We start from the raw sequence: 20,579 nt of genomic DNA on the forward strand, positions 1-20,579 counted from the left end.
CCAATTCACTTTTCTGCCCAGAGCTAAAATCAAGACCAAAAGTGAATCTTGAAGCTATAACCCTCTAATTCAGGAAGCGTTGTACCAGTTTAGCCAACCAAGTAATCTGTTTGATGGCACCCACAGAGAGTACATTGAAAACTCAAGCCTGGTTTAGACGTCACAGTGACGGAGTTTTTGGGGGGAGATAGGTTTCCCCACTACCTGCCACCTTGCTGTCAAAGATCAGTCTCGTGGATGTATATGCAAAAAATCCACCTTTCTGAAAGTGTATGCAGGAGCCAACAATAAGACATGCAGTAGCTGTACGAAACAATACTCGATGTCGGTGGCTTTTTTCTTAGCCAGTCTCCAGACACCAACTATGTTTCGTGCTAGTATTCCTTCACAGAAATGGAAAATGTTTATATGGCTTTTTCCAGTTTTAAAATCACAGCACGGAAGAAGGCCATTTGGCCCACTGCCTGTACTGGCTCTTTGAAAAAGTTATCTAATTAATCCCGTTCCCCTGCCTTTTGCCCCACAGTACTACACATTCCAGATCATAACTCGCTACATTTTAAAAAACATTCATCTTGCCCTTCGCATACGACACCGCTGATGCTTGTGTTTACAGAGCACTGGCTTCTTGTCTGGGCTGGAATTTAAATTCAGATTGGCAATTGCCAGGACTGAGTTAAGGGTTCCTTTTTTTCTGAAAAGTGGCTTTATTCATTATCTTACAACAGATGGTGGCAACAGCTTTATTTTACAGACAACAGGCACCCACAAATAAATACTTTTAAGTCAAGGATACTGACTGGTTACAGTTTGTAGTGGATGCAGGAGTTTGACAGGGATTTATTAATTTATGGAAAATGTTACAAAATGGGACGGAACATGGTAACAACAAGCCACAAATTGTTACTGAGAATTCACAAAAACTTGCAATTTCCACACAAAACGTGTTAAATTAGGAGAAACACATTCAGAGGGGGGAAAAATACACCACATAGTGTTATTTTCCTTTGCTTGTAACCATTGGTCTGAAATTGTGAGTTGTTGATGTTTCTGAATTTAGGGTACTATACAAAACATTATGACTTAAATTTATATCATATGTACAGTGTTGCCCCTCACAGTTCAGATACTGTAAAATCAATAATTACAATAGGGTGCTTCTTATTGAGGTAAGTATTAATAATTGATAGTATTGCTTAAGAGGCAATGAGAAGGAATGGAGTAGAAAAACTAAAGAAATGTGTTTTTAAAAAATGGAACATTCTAATCAGACAAGACTAAGTGCAGATAATCTTTATACATCTCAACAGAATTGAAAAATGATGAAGAAACAAGATTAAAAGCATAGTGTCTGTTTTTAGCACATTCACTTGAACATATATTTAAGATACTTTGGTACCAGGATCCAAAACATTAATCAGCTGTCCTTGTTTTTGTTGTCTCTTTTTATTCACTCAATCTCGGGAGGAACTGGGCTGTGCTTCAAGTTATTTTCTTATTTGTTTCTGTGATCACACCCTTCACGACTTTTTGGGACTCCCTGACTTTACTGCTGCAACAGCTCCCTGGCACGCAGAGGTGTCGCAGATTCCTGGTGTGCCCATAGCGCCATTTCTTCCAGCTCGTCCTAGCTCTCCTGGAGGGCCTGGGTCTCCTTGTGCTCCATCTCGTCCATTCTTACCAAGTCCCATGGCTCCTGGAGGCCCTACAGACAGGAGACATACGGAAAGTGACAGAGAAAGAGACTGGCAATTAAAACCTTGTGCCAGACAATAGAATAGAGGGACTATTGTATTCAGATTTACAAGCTAAGAAGATAGTGACGCAAATAGGTAATAACAGCATACATTTAGGAAATACCCCAAGGCACTTCACAAAGTCAAAATCAACCAAAAATGGGACATCTGAGACAAAGACAATTTTAGCACAGGTGACAAACGGCTTCATGAAGGAGGACAATCTTAAACGGTGGGTAATGCGTTAGGGAGAAGGGATTTGTGGACGGTATCCAGAATGTGAGATTTAGATATTTGTAGGCATGGCCATCATTGATGCAAGAGTCAAAGGAACAATGTTATGTTGAGGAGGGATGGTTAATAAGACTAGAAAACAGTAAAGAGGCAAGGCCACTAAAAGGGTATAAAGCCAAGGATGCAAATTTTAAATTTGAGGTGTTTTGGTGACAGGGATCAAATGTAAGCCAGTCAGGGTGTGGAAGTGAAAAGTGAGCAGGACTTTGAGTGGGATTAGAGGCAGCAGTGTTTAAAGAAAAAAAATCATTAATGCAATGTGGCCATTACTGGCTTATTGCCCATCCCTATTTTCCCTCCATTTCTTTAAAAAATAAAATTTAAAGTACCCAATTATTGTTTTTCCCAATTAAGGGCAATTTAGCATGGCCAATCCACCAACGCTACACATCTTTGCATTGTGGGGGTGAGGCCCACACAGACACGGGGAGAATGTGCAAACTCCACACGGACAGTGACCCGGGGCTGGGATCAAACCCCGGTCCTTAGTGCGAGCCCCTCACTTCCCTCCATTTCAGAGGATATTTGAGAGTCAACGTTTGGAATCACATGTAGGCCAGACCAGGTAAGGATGGCAGATTTCCTTTCCTAAAGATATCAACAATGATTTCATGGTCATTATTAGACTTTCAATTCAGGGGCGAAATTCTCCCGAAACGGCGCGATGTCCGCCGACTGGCGCCCAAAACGGCGCCAATCAGATGGGCATCGCGCCGCCCCAAAGGTGCGGAATGCTCCGCATCTTTGGGGGCCGAGCCCCAACATTGAGGGGCTAGGCCGACGCCGGAGGGATTTCCGCCCCGCCAGCTGGTGGAAACGGCCTTTGTTGCCCCGCCAGCTGGCGCAGAAATGACATGTCAGGGCGGCGCATGCGCGGGAGCGTCAGCGGCCACTGACAGTTTCATGCGCAGTGGGGAGAGTCTCTTCCGCCTCCGCCATGGTGGAGACAGTTGCGGAGGCGGAAGGGAAAGAGTGCCCCCATGGCACAGGCCCGCCCGCGGATCAGTGGGCCCCGATCGCGGGCCAGGCCACCGTGGGGGCACCCCTGGGGTCAGATCGCCCCGCACCCCCCCCCCCCCCCAGGACCCCGGAGCCTGCCCGCACCGCCTTGTCCCGGCGGTAAATAGGTACTCTACGCCGGCGGGACTTTGGCCCATCCGACGGAGAATCGAGCAGGGGGGCCCGCCAGCCGGCGCGGCCCGATTCCCGCCCCCACCGAATATCCGGTACCGGAGACTTCGGCAACCGGCGGGGGTGGGATTCATGGCGGCCAACGGCCATTCTCCGACCCGCTGGGAGGTCGGAGAATGACGCCCCAGATTTTTATTGAGATAAAATTTCACCATTTGCCATAGTGGGATTTGAACCAGGTCCTCAAATCTCACCTGGGTCTCTGGATTACTAGTCCATTGACAATACCATTATGCCACCACCTCCCTAGTTTACACTGAAGTTTATGGGGATTTGAAGGAGGCCAGGAAAGCATTGGAATAACCATATCTGGAGATGATCATGATATAAGTCAGCAGATAGGTTGAAGCAGGCTATGTGAGGTGAAAGCGAGCAGGCTATCAGTGAAGAGATTATTGGTAACTGGAAACGCAGTGTGGTTCAGGCCGGAATAATGGCCAGGGAGGGGGATTGGAATCAGTACCAAGGAAATGGAGTTTGTGACAGGTGCCAAAGACAATGGGGTGAATTTTACACCTCCACAGGCATAATCGAAGGCAGGGGAGCACCTAAATAAAGTGGGTGGCTAACTCACTGCCTTTCCGAACTCCCTCAACCTGACATCATATTATGGGGGTGCAGAAAAGGCATGAAAGAGTCTTGCCTTCTCCCCATGCTGCCACCGGTTAATCATGTTAAGGCCCTAAGCGGCCAATTAACCACTTAAGGGAGTCAAATTTCCTTTGCTATTGATACACATTCTGGCCCTTTGGTAAATCCTAATTTTGGCACATATCAAAATTATATTACGTTGGGCCGGGGAAGATGGCCAGCCAGTCAACTTTGACAGCTCAGGCTAATAGCAGGTGGGATGGGGGATACTTCCTTTTGTGGGTGAGGGGGTGTTCCCTTGCCCATTGAGGGCACAAGATGTTATCCCCTCTTTGTGCCTCCTGTGGCCTTTCTAAAATGACCACTCACTCCCCCACCCTTGCTAGTGTCCACAAATGTGCTTGCCCCAAATCCTCAGACTTGCCTGAATTCCAGGCGACACCTTAATTTTAAAATATTTTTTAAATATAAATTTAGAGTACCCAATTCATTTTTTCCAATTAAGGGGCAATTTAGCCAGGCCAATCCACCTAGCCTGCACATCTTAGGGTTGTGGGGGCAAAACCCACACAAACACGGGGAAAATGTGCAAACTCCACACGCATAGTGACCCAGAGCCAGGATCGAACCTGGCACCTCGGCGCCGTGAGGCAACAGGGCTAACCCACTGCGCCACCATGCTGCCCTGGGCGACACCTTAATTTCCTCTCGGGACTCCTTGTAGTCCCAGGGGTGGCCAACATGGTGGCCTGGCACTACTGATACTACAGAGCTGCCAGCTAATCAGTCAGTGGTTCTCTTGGGTGATGCTTCCTGTCCCTGAGGGGCAGAACTCTTACTATCAAGTAATTGAGGCCACTCCCAGAGTATTAACACTTCAGGGCAGCCAGCCTTTGTCATCTAGGTGCTGATGGACTTTTCGGTCTGATGCCGGGGGGGGGGGGGGGGGGGGGGGTAGATAATCCATCCCATCCCCCCCCATAAAATTTACCCAATGTCTTCAGTCTTTTCAAGATTTAGCTGGAGCAAATTATGACTTATTTGAGAGTGGATCCTTGCCAAATAATCTGACAATATCCTGCAAAACCGTGAGAAAAAGACAAGCAAAGTTCCTGGCTTTGTAATTAGGGATGTAGAATATGAAAGCAAAAAAGATGTTCACCTGGTACCTTAGTTAGACTAGAACTAGAGTAAATTTTGGTATGTATAAAATGGAATAATTATGTAATATGTGCAGCATGGATTTATGAAAATGACACTAAGTGGAAAAATTGGATTTTTATCAGCAGAACAAGGACTTTAATCTAGCAAATGGGGGGGAAGGGAAGGGTAAAGCTACCAGAAGTGTAATGGTTATTAGGCACCAAAGCAGCAGGTTGGCATGTGAAGAGAAGGTAGAGGTTAATAGAATGAACAGGCTACAGAGAGGAGTGTAAGGAGGCTGTGAGAGTGAAAGTTGGGGATGAGGCTGAGTGTTATCAGAGATTAATAAAGGAGGTCAGTACGTCTGAAAAGCATAGTGCATAAGTAAATCCTACAAGGGACAGACAAATCAGGAGGGCATATTTAAAAACCTTGTCCCTAAATGCACGGAGTATTCGGAATAAGGTCAATGAGCTGACGGCACAAATAGAGACAAATGGGTATGATTTGGTGGGGATTACTGAAATATGGTTGCAGGAGGACCGGAAGTGGGTATCCAAGGATACTCAGTATTCCAAAAGGATGGAACAGGAGGTGGAGTTGCTTTATTGGTTAAAGATTCCATCAAGGCTGTATTAAGAAATGATATTGGCACTAAGGCCCAAAATGTTGAATCGATCTGGGTAGAAATAAAAAACAAGAGAAAAAACCCTTTGTAGGAGTAATTTACAGGCCCCAGACCTATACTTCCAAAGTGGAGCACAGTATAAACCAAGAAGAAATGAGGGCTTGTGAAAAGGTCACAACGATAATCATGGGTGATTTTAATATGCATATTGACTGGATTAGTCAAATTGACAAGGGTAGCCTTGAGGGAGATTTCATAGAGTGTATGAGGGATTTTTTGCTATGGAGCTAACCAGGGAGCAGGCGATTTTAGATTTAGTATTATGTTACGAAGAAGGTTTGATAAATAGTCTTGTTGTTAAGGATCCTCTTGGAAGGAGTGATCACAGCATGCTAGAATTTCAAATTCAGATTAAGCGAGAGAAGACAAGGGGCAGCACGGTGGCGCAGTGGTAGCACTGCAGTCTCACGGTGCCGAGGTCCCAGGTTCGATCCCGGCTCTGGGTCACTGTCCGTGTGGAGTTTGCACATTCTCCCCGTGTTTGCGTGGGTTTCGCCCCCACAACCCAAATATGTGCAAAGTAGGTGGATTGAACATGCTAAATTGTCCCTTAATTGGGGAAAAAAAATGAATTGGGTACTCTAAATTTTTTTTTTTAAAGCGAGAGAAGACAGAGTGCCATACTAGATTTTTGGCATTGGGCAGAGGTAATTATACAGACCTGAGGAAAGAGTTGGCCCAATTAGACTGGGGACAGATAATTAAGGGTAAGACAGTTGAGGAACAATGGTGGGTGTTCAGGGAGATAATAAATACCACTCAATCAAAGTAAATTCCTGAGAGGAAGCAGAATTGTAAAAGGGAGAAAAGGGTTTCATGGCTAATCAAGGAAGGCATAAAGGCAAAAAGTTAGGACATACCATACTGAAAAAGCTAGTGGTAAGATGGAGGATTGGGAGAACTTTAAGGTTCAGCAAAAGGCTACTAAAAATACAATCAACAGAGCTAAGAAGAACTAGGAAAGGAAACTAGCAGAAAACATAAACACTGATATCAAAACTTCTATAAGTGTACAAAGAGGAAGAGAATTGCTAAAGTAAATATTGACTGTTTAGAGGATGATACTGGTGAGGTAATAATGGGGAACACAGAGATGGGAGAGGCATTGAACTAATATTTTGTCTCTGTCTTCACAGTAGAAGATAATTTAAAATTTCCAAAAACTATAGATAATGCAGAGGAACGTGGTGCAATAGCCATCACTAGAGAGACAGTATTGAATAAACCGATGGGATTAAGGGCAGAAAAGTCTCCGGGACCAGATGGCCTGTACCCGAGGGTATTAAGGGAGCTGGCAGCGGAGATAGTGAATGCATTGGTTATGATATTCAGAATATAGATAGGTTTGTGATTTATGTCTTGCATACCTCATAATGAAAGTTCTTTATTTTTGCGGCAGGGGTGAGGGGTAAGTATGTAAGGGTCCTTCCTGGTTGTTTCTGTTTATTCCCTTATTTCCCTTCTTAATTTTTGTCATTACATTTTTGATCCATGGATGATTTATGGTCATGTGTCCTTAAGGCAGCCTGCTATTTTAGTTCAAGCAGAAGAAAGCCGTGGCCTTGAGTGCAAGCAGAGGATTTCAGTAGCAGGAGCGATCAGTGATGACTCGGTTTGACTGCTTTGGCTGGTGGCCAATGAATTGGCCTAAAAGGCAGTACTCTGCCCAGAAACAGGTGGTGATTGGATCTGTTCCCACTGATACAGTCCATAGACCTAAACAGCTTTCAGTCTTGCCTCTCTTTTCCCCACTCCAAAAATAACCAGCTAATTCTCACCCAAATGTAACTGAGAACCAACTCTGTCTACAGAAAAGACTGATGCAAATGGCTCCATCTTGCAAAGAAGCTCAAAATCAGCTTTTCGTCTAAGATTCGCAAATATATTCTGTGTTTCTCTGTCCGCACTATTAAGTAGTGCCGCAGTTTGGATACTTTGATGTTGCCTTATGAGAAATTATTTAATCTGATCCCCTTAGAGCTTTCCAGGCAGCTGCTAAATGAGTTTGTTGACAGTGGGACATTAATGTTTGACAAATGTTAAAGGATCATTATTACAGATAAGAGCTTAGGACCCACACAGCTGAAGGCACAAACAGCCAATGGTGCAGAGAAGGAAATTGGGATAAGAGGCCAGTTTGGGAGGATCACAGAGATATTTGAGGTTTGTAGGGCTGGGGGACAATACAAGGGCAGTAACATTTATCTAAACTTAAAATATAATAAATTGCACATTTCATATCACAGGGACACATTTTAAAAATTACTCTGGAGCAGAACGATTAATGTGTAACATTCTTTGATGCAAAATTTCAAACAGTAAATGAACACAAAACACAGAGGCTCCAGATGTAAAACTCCAAACCTGTGTTTCAAGGAGGGCAAAGTGCCTCAGTGAGATTAGAAGTTTGTAAAATTAGTATCCCTAGTATTTAGGATCATACCTTGAGGCCCTTGAGGTCCGACTAAACCATCAATTGTTTTGCCAACAATGCCTTTGTCTCCTTTAACACCAGGATCACCTTGAGTTGAGCAAAGGGAAAGTGAGTACAGCATTATCCAACACAGCATGGAAATGCTGGAGACAATGTCAGCAGCTTTCAGTAATATGCTCTTAATTTTCATATTAACCTACAAAACCTTCTGTCAATTAGTCTTCAGTAATTTACGTTTATTCAATCTCTGCCAACTTCCTTTTCTTTTTTTTAAGAAATATTTTCATTCAGATTTTTACATATTTTCAACAAACCCCCCCCCCCCCCCCTTCCAGAAAAAAGAAAAACAAAGAACACATAAATAAACATCTTACAACTACATCACGAATTCCCCCAATATACAAACCCCCAGTTAAGCAATAATAAACACAGTAGAAAACACAAAGTACACCCGCCCCCCCCGGGTTGCTGCTGCTGCTGACCACCTCCTAACGCTCCGCTAGAAAGTCTAGGAACGGTTGCCACCGCCTGAAGAGCCCTTGCACAGACCCTCTCAAGGCAAACTTTACCCTCTCCAATTTAATGAATCCTGCCACGTCGCTGATCCAGGCTTCCACGCTCGGGGGCCTCGCATCTTTCCACTGTAGCTGAATCCTCCGCCGGGCTACCAGGGACGCAAAGGCCAGAATACCGGCCTCTTTCGCCTCCTGCACTCCCGGCTCATCCGATACCCTAAATAGTGCTAACCCCCCAGCTCGGCTTAACCCAGGTGTTCACCACCTTAGTCACCGCCCTCGCAACACCCCTCCAGAACCCATCCAGCGCCAGGCACGCCCAGAACATATGGACGTGATTTGCTGGGCTCCCCGAGCACCTCACACGCCTGTCTTCCACCCCAAAGAACCTGCTCAGCCTCGCCCCTGTCATATGCGCTCTGTGAAGAACCTTAAATTGTATCAGGCTAAGCCTGGTGCAAGAGGAGGAAGAATTAACCCTACCCAGGGCGTCCGCCCACGCACCCTCATCTATCTCCTCCCCAAGCTCCTCCTCCCATTTACCCTTTAGCTCCTCCACCGAGGTCTCCTCCTCCTCCTGCATCTCCTGGTAGATCGCCGAGACCCTGCCCTCTCCAACCCACACCTCCGAGAGCACCCTATCCTGGATCCTGCGTGCTGGAAGCAGCGGGAACTCCCTCACCTGCCGTCATACAAACGCCCTTACCTGCATGTACCTGAAGGCATTTCCGGGGGGGAAGCCCAAATTTTTCCTCCAGCTCCCCAAGGCTCGCAAACGTCCCATCTAAAAACAGGTCCCCCATCCTTCTAATTCCTGCCCTGTGCCAGCTCAGGAACCCTCCATCCATTCTCCCTGGAACAAACCAATGGTTCTCCCAGATCGGGGACCAAACCGAAGCCTCTACCTCACCCCTGTGGCGTCTCCACTGCCCCAAAATTTTCAAAGTTGCTGCCACCACCGGACTCGTGGTGTACCTAGTCGGCGGGAGCGGCAGCAGTGCTGTCACCAGCGCTCCCAGACTCGTGCCCACACAGGACGCCATCTCCAGCCTCTTCCACTCCACCCCCTCCCCCTCCATTACCCACTTGCGTATCATCGCCACATTGGCAGCCCAATATTACCCACACAGATTAAGTAACGCTAACCCTCCTCTGTCCCTACTCCACTCCAGAAATACCCTTCTCACCCTCGGGGTCTTTTTCGCCCACACAAATCCCCTGATACTCCTGCTGACACGCTTAAAAAAGGCCTTAGGGATCAGGATAGGGAGGCACTGGAATACAAAAAGGAACTTTGGGAGCACCATCATTTTCACCGACTGCACCCTACCCGCCAGGGAGAGTGGCAGCATATCCCACCTTTTAAACTCCTCCTCCATCTGCTCTACCAGTCGCGTCAAGTTGAGCTTGTGTAGGGCCCCCCAGCTACTGGCCACCTGGATCCCCAAGTACCGAAAACTCCTTTCCACCCTCTTAAATGGAAGCTCGTCTATTCCCCTTCCCGGGTCCCCTGAGTGTACCACGAATAACTCACTCTTCCCCACGTTGAGCTTATACCGGGAAAAGTCCCCAAACTCCCTGAAGAAATGAAAAATGAAAATGAAATGAAAATCGCTTATTGTCACAAGTAGGCTTCAATGAAGTTACTGTGAAAAGCCCTTAGTCACCACATTCCGGCGCCTGTTCGGGGAGGCTGTTACGGGAATTGAACCATGCTGCTGGCCTGCCTTGGTCTGCTTTCAAAGCCAGCGATTTAGCCCTGTGCTAAACAGCCCCTAAAGATCCGCATCACGTCCGGCATCCCCCCCATTGGGTCCGCCACATACAGTAACAGGGCATCGGCATACAACAAAACCCGGTGTCCCCCCACCCCCCCACGGACCAGCCCCCTCCAGGTCCTGGACTCCCTTAGAGCCATAGCCAAAGGCTCAATTGCCAATGCAAATAGCAAGGGGGATAGAGGGCACCCCTGCCTCATCCCCCGGTACAGCCGAAAGTATTCCGACCTCCTCCGATTCGTGGCCACACTCGCCACCGGGGTTTCGTAAAGTAGCCTAACCCAACTAATGAACCCCTCCCCGAACCCAAACCTCCTCAACACTTCCCAAAGGTACCCCCACTCCACCCTATCGAAGGCCTTCTCCGCGTCCATCGCCGCCACTATCTCCGCTTCCCCCTCCACTGCAGGCCTCATGATTACATTAAGGAGCCTCCGCACATTGGTATTCAGCTGCCTTCCCTTAACAAAACCCATCTGGATCTCATGAATCACCCCCGGGCCACAGTCCTCAATTCTGGTAGCCAACACCTTCGCTAACAGCTTTGCGTCCACGTTGAGGAGACAGATTGGCCTGTACGACCCACACTGTAGCCAACTTCCTTTTCAACATACAATGCAGATAATCTGAACTAAATAATAGTTTTCAGCCCTAGCATTTTCACCAATTTGCTAGGAGTCTGTTGGATTGGATTGGATTTGTTTATTGACACATGTACAAGGTACAATGAAAAGTATTTTTCTGCGTGCAGCTCAAACAGATGATTTAGTACATGAAAAGAAAAGAAAATACATAAGGCAACACAAGGTACACAATGTAAATACCCAGACACCAGCATCGGGTAAAGCATACAGGAGTATGACATCAGATCAGTCCATAAGCGGGTCATTTAGGAGTCTGGTAACAGCGGGGAAGTAGCTGTTTTTGAATCTGTTTTTGTGTGTGTTCTCAGACTTTTGTATCTCCTGCCTGATGGAAGAAGTTGGAAGAGTGAGTAAGCCGGGTGGGAGGGGTCCTTGATTGTGAAATAATAATATTTTGCTCATTTCACACTACAGTGGAAATGGCCAATGTTCGGCAAATTGTGGAGTTCTCTGTCTGCTCTCAAAACTCATGTAAGGTTAATGACCAGAAGGTGCAACTCCAGCAGAATATTCCATCCTGCACATGTTTTCTACTTGACCCAGCAGGCTGAGGGGGTGACCTGATAGAGATCTTTAAAATATGAAGGGGTTTAATAAGATAAACATCGAGAATTATTTCCACTTTTTGGGGGAGACTAAAACTGGAGGCCATAGATAGACAGTTACTATTAAATCCAATAAAAAATTTAGAAGAAAATGCTGCTCCATGCTACCACATAGAGAGGTTGAAGCAAATCACATAAATGTACTTAAGGGGAAAGTGGACAAGTACATGAGGGAGAAGGAAGTAGGATATGATCGGGGGCGATGAAGTGGGGGTTGGGAGCATAAACACCATTGCAGACCAGCGCTGAATGTTCACTGCCGCTGACCCAAGGCTGACATCTACAATGATCTTTATAAATTATATACAGAGCCTCTTTGGGCTCACTGATGGTCAACCTGGCTCACTTATGGAACCTGGTGGATCTGTCACTGGAGAACGTCTCACCTGGCTCTAGATAACTTTGCAACATGCAAACCAATGCTCTCGCCATTCTCTCAAAAACAGATATTTTTTTTCTCTTGTAACCTGATTTCCCCTTTCTTTGCCGTTACATTTTTGATCAATGATTATTTATGGACGTGTCTTTAAGACGCAGTGTTCTCTACCTTTAATTTAAGCCGAGGATTTTAACAGCAGGAGAAACTACTGTGTTAGTCTGTGCTGGTTCAAACTGGAGCAGTGGGCTGTCCGGCACCAATGGCAGAGATTAATTTGGCTGAATTGGCCCAAAAAGCTGTGATCTGCCTGGTAACAGGTGGTGATTGGATATTATTCCACTTGGAAGGTTTTTCAGAATCCTAAGGTTCCAGTTTCATTTCAGTTTTGATTCCTGCAGCCTGCTGGAGGGTTATACCTAACTCGCTCCAAAGCGTTCTAACTAATTCTCTTCAGAAGGCCACTGTGAGGGATGACTCTCTCTCCAGCAAGTCTGGGTGCCGTTGTCTTGAGATTTCAGAGGCCTGAAGTCAAACCACCAGCTGGTTTGAAATAAAGTGTCTGTACAAAGAGCCTGCTGCCTGTGAGTAATGCGTTTTCTAACCTGTGGGGAACCTGAATGAATAAATTCAGCAAAGAAGACCAGCTGTAAACCAGAGACTTTGATCAACCAGCGTGAGGAAAGTGTGCTAAAGAACCACCATCTGAAGCAAAGACTCTTATCTTTTGACCTTCATCCTTTTATTTATACCCCTTTACACCCCTTTGTGTTTCATAGAATCATAGAATTTACAGTGCAGAAGGAGGCATTCGGCCCATCGAATCTGCACCAACCCATGTCTGTCTTGTGTATGTGGGTGGAGGGTGGGACAGTTAAAGGAGGAGTGGGGGGGGGGGAATTAGGTATTAGCTGGTCGTTAACCAGCTGTATTGACTGCATATTTCATGATAGTTCTTGTTATGAATAAACAGTAATTGTGTTTACATTTACAAACCGTGACTGTAAATATTGGGCAGCTAAGGGCCAAAGACTTTGGGAATTTTTAGAAGAATTATTGGTTAATTCACTCGTGTTGTGACTCCGGTACAAGTGGGGCTGGAATTGGTCATGCTCTTGACCAGGGTGTCGTAACACTGTTTATAAACTCCATAAAAGAAAGTGAAAGTAGTAGCCACGATCACTTTGAACAGGAAGTAACCATAGGAAATAAAAACAAGGCTGTGTTATGATCTGCAAGGGCAGTTGGAACAGGTTCAACAGCAACTTTCAGCAGCAAATTGGATAAATTCTTGAAGAGAAAATTAATCAAGGAAAGGGCAGAGGAGAGGGATCAATTGAGCAGCTCCAACAAAGAGCTGCCCAGCGAACATTGGCCCAAATAACCATCCTTTATATGGTAAATCAAAACCTTCATCAGCATCAGCTCAAACAAACCAACTTAGAGACAGGCTGCACGGATGCTTAAAGTTGGATTCATTAAGAATGCGTCTGTCGTCAAGACATTCAACGCGGCCAAACCTTTCCTGATTTCCTTTGGCGTTTCCTTAACAACTTGCTGGCCTGAGGTGCGCACAGTAAACATTGGGAAAAATCATTATATATCTCTGATCCATTTGGCCATCAACATAACCAATCACGGGTAGTTCTCTACCACTTCCAAACTCAACAGGCTGAGTTGAACAATGGATCTTAATTCCTCACTGGTGAGCAACCTCAGAATTTAAGCTCCGAGCCTCTGGATGGTGGAAAGCAGCTGATTTAATTGAACTCAATATCCGCCCTCCTCCTGTGCTAGCGGGTGCACTGCAGTAACTCATCGGACTTCCTCCACAGGGGCAGCACGGTGGCGCAGTGGTTAGCACTGCTGCCTCACTGCGCCAAGGTCCCAGGTTCGAATCCCGGCTCTGGGTCACTGTCCGTGTGGAGTTTGCACATTCTCTCTGTGTTTGCGTGGGTTTCGCCCACGCAACCCAAAAAGATGTGCCGGGTAGGTGGATTGGCCACACTAAAACTGCCCCTTAATTGGAAAAAATGAATTGGGTATTCTAAATTTATTTTTAAAAATGATTTCCTCCACAGCACCTCCACGCCCTACAACCTTTGTCACCAACAAACCTGTATGATTGACAGTGTAAGCACAGAGAGGTTGTTTCCACTGGCTGGAGAATCTAGTCTGAGGTCCCCACCTGCTTCAAGAAGACCACCATCATACCAGTGCCAAAGAAGAACCAGGCAACGTGCCTCAATGACCACCGTCCAGTGGCCCTGACAGCAATCGTAATGAAGTGCTTCGAGAGGTTGATCATGAGGCACATCAATCCCATACACCCAGAATGCCTAGATCCACTGCCATTTGCGTAGTGCCGCAACCGGTCCACAGCAGAAGCCATCTCCCTGGCCCTACACTCATCTCTGGAGCATCTCGACAATAAAAGCTCCTACGTCAAACTCCTAGCCATAGACTACAGCTCCGTCTTTAGCACCATAATCCCAGCCGTGCTCATATCAAAGCTCCAAAATCTAGGACCTGGCTCCTCCCTCTGCAACTGGATCCTCAGCTTTCTGACTCATAGACCACAATCAGTACGGATAAACAACAACACCTCCTCCACAATAGCCCTCAATACCGGGGCCCCGCAAGGCTGCATACTTAGCACCCTACTTTACTCCCTATACACACACGAGTATGTGGCAAAATTTGGCTCCAACACCATCTACAAGGTTGCTGATGACACGACTGTAGGATGTTGGATCTCGAATAACAATTAGTCAGAATACAGGAGGGAGATAGAGAACCTAGTGGAGTGGTGTAATGACAATAATCTCTTCCTCAACGTCAGAAAAACTAGAGCTGGTCATTGACTTCAGGGAGCAAAGTACTGTACACACCTCTGTCTGCATCAACGGGGCCGAGGTGGAGATGGTTGACAGCTCAAATTCCTAGGGGTGCACGTCACAATCTGTCCTGGTCCACCCATGTTGACGCTACGACTAAGTAAGCACAACCTATACTTCCTCAGAGAACTAAGGAAATTTGGCATGTCCACATTGACTCTTACCAATTTTTACACATGTACCATAGAAAGCATCCTATCGGGCTGCATCACAGCCTGGTATGGCAACTGCTCGGCCCAAGACCATAAGAAACTTCAGAGAGTCGTGAACACAGCCCAGTCCATCACACAAACCTGCCTCCCATCCATTGATTCTGTCTACAACTCCCGCTGCCTTGGGAAAGCGGGCAGCATAATCAAAACCCCTCCAACCCGGCTTACTCACCCTTCCAACTTCTTCCATCGGGCAGGAGATACAGAAGTCTGAGAACACGCACGAACAGACTCAAAAACAGCTTCTTCCCCACTGTCACCAGACTCCTAAATGACCCTCTTATGGATTGATCTGACCCCATCACACATCTTCTCCACTGAGTAGTACGACACTCCTGTATGCTTCACCCGATGCCTGTGTCTATGTATGTACATTGTGTACTTATGTTTCCCATCTGGTTTTTTTTCATGTATGGAACGATCTGTCTGAACTGTACGCAGAACAATACTTTTCACTGCACCTCGGTACAGGTGACAATAAACAAATCCAATCCAATCCTGTCTCGGGATAATCATTCAGGACTGAGATGAGGAGAAATTTCTTCACTCATCAGATTGCGAGTCTTTAGAATTCCCTACCCCGGAGGGCTGTGGATTCTCCATCATTGAATGTATTTAAGGCTGGGATAGACAGATTTTGGTTTGTCAGGGAATCAAGGGGAGTAGATTCCGAAGATTACCGGTGATGGTATTGAATGATGGGGCAGGCTGAATGGTCTACCCCCATCCTATTTCTTATGCTCTTATTGTTTTTCAAGAGCAGCGCTGTCTTGAGATCACCGTCACCACCTAAACCGCAGACCATCCGGAATCAGACAGAAACCACTGTTCCTTCAAATCCTGGAAATTAATACCCTGGCCACTAGCTATGACTCTGACTATTTGTGTATAGGGAGTATAGTAGGGGGCTAAGTACGCAGCCTTGCAGGGCCCCGGTATTGAGAACTCTTGACGGGCAGCACGGTAGCACAAGTGGATAGCACTGTGGCTTCACAGCTCTAGGGTCCCAGGTTCGATTCCCCGCTGGGTCGCTGTCTGTGCGGAGTCTGCACGTTCTCCCCGTGTCTGCGTGGGTTTCTTCCGGGTGCTCTGGTTTCCTCCCACAGTCCAAAGATGTGCAGGTTAAGTGGATTGGCCATGCTAAATTCCACTTAGTGTCCAAAAAGGTTAGGAGGGGTTATTGGGTTATAGGCATAGGGTTTAAGTGAGGGCTTAAGTGGGTCGGTGCAGGCCCGATGGGCCGAATGGCCTCCTTCTGCACTGTATGTTCTATGTATCTATATGTATTCTGGAGCACTGTCACTACAAGAACTGCTGTGGTTTAAAAAGGCAGCTCACCAGGTCCTTCGACAGATGACAAGGGCTGGGTTATATACATTGCATCCCCAAAACAAATCCATAGTAAAACACAGTAACTACAGCACAATAGCCATGTCAATTTTAAGAAAAAAAACGTGTTTTAACTCTTCCACATAAAGGTTCAGAGTACTCTCAAGTGGTTAGGTCTGAACTCATGGGTCAAATCCGATGTCACGTTAAACCCTTCAAACCCACTCTTACCTCGTGGGCCTGTGTCGCCAAGATCTCCTGAGGGTCCATGCAATCCTGGCGGGCCTCGCATGCCCGGGTGGCCAACTCCACCCTTTGACCCTGATGGGCCTGGAGGCCCAGGGAGGCCACGTCGTCCTATCATCCCAGGGGCCATTGGCCTCCTCAGATTATTTGCCAACAATGCAATTTGATCTAGAAGAAGAAGTAAAAACAAGAAAATTCAGCTTGCTATGATATGTTTATTTTTGTTGGAGATTCTATTACCGTGTGATCTCAGGCATTGGTACACTACAGGCATTGGTACACTACAGGCATTGGTACACTACAGGCATTGGTACACTACAGGCATTTTATAGTATTTGGACCCTTCACCTCTGTTACAATGCAAGATGGAAAACTTGCATTTATACAGCACCTTTCACATCCTCAGAATGTCTTAAATGCTTCACAGCCAATGCAGCTTAGTCCCTGTTCTGCTACATTTTCCAATTCAGCATCACACAACATGCCATCAAAAAGGAATCAGATGTTGTTGACTGGGGAATAAATATTGGGCAAGGTACCAGGCGGACAGCCCTGCCCTTCTTCAAATAGCACCATGTGAGAGGAAAGATGGGCACTCCTTTAGTACTGCACCGTTATATGTCCCCGGGACCTGTCCTGCCCCACAGCTCTTTATATTCCTGAGTCCATTCTAATCTGGTGTTTTGGTTACTTTAGAAATTCTGGCTGAAAGGCCAAAGGTGGACAGCACCAAGGTGGAGAAGAGTAGCAGAGAAGATGGAATCACCCAAGATTGCTTAGATGGCCCCAAACGTACGGTTTAAAGATTGTAGGAGGAATAAGGACCAAGAGAGGCAAGGGAACCCAGTTTTGATGTTCTGGCGATTAATACTTTATATTAGGAGGTGATGGGTCAATCCTTGATCTCAGGGTGTTACGTATTCAATGAGTAAAAGATATGTGTATATTTCAATTATAGGAGAAACAGAAAGAAAATTTTCAGAAGAGGACCACGGTTTCAGGAGCACCAAGAGTGACATTGAAGATTGTTGGAGCTGTAAGGCTGGAGGCTGGATACCCTTTCTCCTCACTTCTGCCTTGGAATATGGGAGAAGTATTGCAGCATCATCCTCGATATGGACATAGTTTTCAGGTCTTGGGCTTTTAAGAGTTAAGAACAACTGAAGTGTCACGAAAGGTCAGCAAAGCACGTTTCTCTTGGAACCACAAGCAATGGGTTGTTAGGTGAATTGGACATTCTGAATTCTCCCTCCGTGTACCCGAACAGGCGCCGGAATGTGGCGACCAGGGGATTTTCACAGTAACTTCATTGCAGTGTTCATGTAGGCCTACTTGTGACAATAATAAAGATTATTAATTATTGTGTCATTTCACTCTCATGTTGGATATCACTGCAACACAAGAATTTAGTTCAGTGATAAAAACTCAGAATTATGTAAATTTGCCAATCAAATTTAATGTTTTTGTAAAATAAGTTTAGCAAATAGTTTTAAATACATTTTTAGTTCTAAATTAGAAGCAAACTATATACCCGAGGTTTCTCATTGGTTTAACTTTGAAATCCCCAAATATTGGAGAATAGTTTTTCAAATTCACTGAGTGACATTGGGCGCGATTTCATGGCCACGATGCTCCTGAAAACCAGCTTGCCACTGCGTAATGTGGCCAATAGAAGCCGGGAGAACCCCACTCCTGGGATCTACCCGGCTGGCAACACCTCGCATTATCCAATACGATCTCGTGAGACGTTGCGAGGTAAATCCCCGTCCATTGAGGACGGGATCACCGTTTAGCAATCTGCAAAATAAAGAGAGACAGCTAGTCACTTCGGGGGCTCCAGAGATTGAGATGCCATTTTCAAATTGCCGTCCCAATCTCTCGCTACACTGTGGAGCTCCGGCGGGAGGAGCTGCCTATGCTGGCGTTTATGCTCCTTTCGAGCTTCCTCCCATCTTTCCCCATCTATACCTACCATTGTGACTCTCTATGCGTTTCCCCCTCAAATGAATCATAGAATCACAGAGTTGTTATGGCGACGAAGGAGGCCTTTCGGCCCATCATGTCTGCACCAGCTCTCCATACGGCCATGATAACTCAGCGCCATTTCCCTGCCATTTCCTCGCAGCCCAGCACATTGTTTCTATTCAATAATCATTTAATGCTCTCTTCAATGGCTCGATTGATGCTGCCTCCGCCACACTCCCAGGTCATGAATTCCAAACCCAAACCACTCACTGAGGCCCTCCCCCGATGCTCCGCCCCCAATGCGGCAAGACCCCGACGGCGTGGGACACATGTCCTTACAACGTTCGGGGACCTCGCGTGTCAGCTGCGGACGGTGTTCAGTGCCGCCACAGTCAGGGGGCTGGGGGGGGGGGGGGGGGGGGGGGAGGTGGCGGGGGGAGCATTACATTTGCTTCTTTTGCAAATCACTTTAAATCTAGGTCCACTCGTTCTCGATACTTTTACGAGCCGGAAACGTTCCTCTCTATCGAATCTGTCCAGCTCCCTTAAGGTTTTGCACACTCCTTCAAATCTCCTCTCAACTTTCCTCTCGCCAAGGAGAACAGTCGCAACCTCTCCGATCTATCCTCATAACTGAAGTTACACATCCCTGGAACCATTCCTGTAAACCGCTTCTGCACTCTCTCCAGTGTGGTCACATCCCCCCTATGGGGTGGTGTCCAAAATGTACAGAGTAGTTCAGCTGAGGTTTTGTATGAGTTCAGCATAACCTCCTTGCTCTTATACTCTATGCCCTCTTAATAAAGCCCAGGATACTGCCGAGAATATTAACTGTTCTCTCTTCTTTTCCTGCTACACATATACGCCCAGCTCCCTCTGCTCCTGCACCTCCTTAAGAATACTACCCCTTATTTTGTATTGTTTGTCCATGTTATTGCTACCAAAATGCATCACCTCCCACTTCTACACATTGAAATTCATCTGCCCCCTGTCTGCCCACTCCACCAACTTGTCTGTGTCTTTTGAAGTTCTCCACAGTCTTCTTCAGTTTACAACACTTCCAAGTTTTGTATCATCCACAACCTTTGAAAGTGTCCCCTGCACAACAAGGTCTAGATCATTAATATATTGCAGGAAAAGCAAGGGTCCCAATACTGACCCCTGGGGAACGCCCCTACAAACCTTCCTCCAGCCTGAAAAATACCAATCACCATAACTCTCTGCTTCCTATTATTCAGCCAATTTTGGGTCCACGTTGCTACCTTCCCTTTTATTCTGTGAACTATCACATTTCTCACAAGTCTATTGTGTGGCACTGTACCGAATGCTTTCTGAAAGACCATGGGCACGATTCTCCGAGCCCCGCGCCCGGACGGAGAATCGCTGCAACCACGCCACGCCGCCCCGACGCCGGCGCGCAATTCTCCGAGGTGCGGAGAATCAGCGCCATTTGCGCCGGCGTGTTTGCCGCGGTGCCGGTCGCGGGTCACTGTCCGCGGCCGGGCCGCCGATTCTCCGGCCCGGATGGGCCGAGCGGCCGTGCGGAAATGGCAGCGTCCCGCCGGCGCCGTTCGCCCCTGGTCGCTGCCGGCGGGAACTCTACGTGAAGGATCGGGGGGCGGCCTGTGGGGCGGGGGGAAGAGCTCCTTCACCGGGGGAGGGGGGGGGGGGCCTCCGATGGGATCTGGCCCACGATCGGAGCTCACCGATCAGCGGGCCGGCCTCTCCCCCCCCCCCCCCCCCCCCCCCCGGGCCTACTATGTTCCGCTTCCGGCCCCAGAACCCCCGCGCCATGTTCCGTTGGGGCCGGAGCGTTGAAGAAGTTCCCCGCGCATGCGCGGGTTAGCGCGGCCAAACTGCACATGCGTGGGTTGGCGCGGCTCCCATTTGGCGCCAGGGAGGGAGGCTGGAGCAGCGTGAACCGCTCCAGCACCG

General features: G+C 47.0%; 1 protein-coding gene across 1 annotated transcript in view; it reads right to left on the reverse strand.

Moving 5' to 3' along the window:
• Nucleotides 1-729: 729 nt before the first annotated feature.
• The window catches only part of col9a3 (collagen, type IX, alpha 3), a 186,695-nt gene continuing 166,845 nt past the window's right edge, over nucleotides 730-20,579 (reverse strand). Inside the window, exons 30-32 of the mRNA XM_072515326.1 lie at nucleotides 16,665-16,847; nucleotides 8,087-8,164; nucleotides 730-1,705 (exon numbers count right to left, since the gene is read on the reverse strand). Of these exons, the coding sequence (XP_072371427.1) occupies nucleotides 1,521-1,705; nucleotides 8,087-8,164; nucleotides 16,665-16,847 (446 nt within the window). The 3' untranslated portion in view covers nucleotides 730-1,520. The remainder of the gene's footprint in view (nucleotides 1,706-8,086; nucleotides 8,165-16,664; nucleotides 16,848-20,579) is intronic.

The sequence above is a fragment of the Scyliorhinus torazame genome, chromosome 8 (assembly GCF_047496885.1).
Source record: "Scyliorhinus torazame isolate Kashiwa2021f chromosome 8, sScyTor2.1, whole genome shotgun sequence".
In the NCBI taxonomy this organism is placed as follows: Eukaryota; Metazoa; Chordata; class Chondrichthyes; order Carcharhiniformes; family Scyliorhinidae; genus Scyliorhinus; species Scyliorhinus torazame.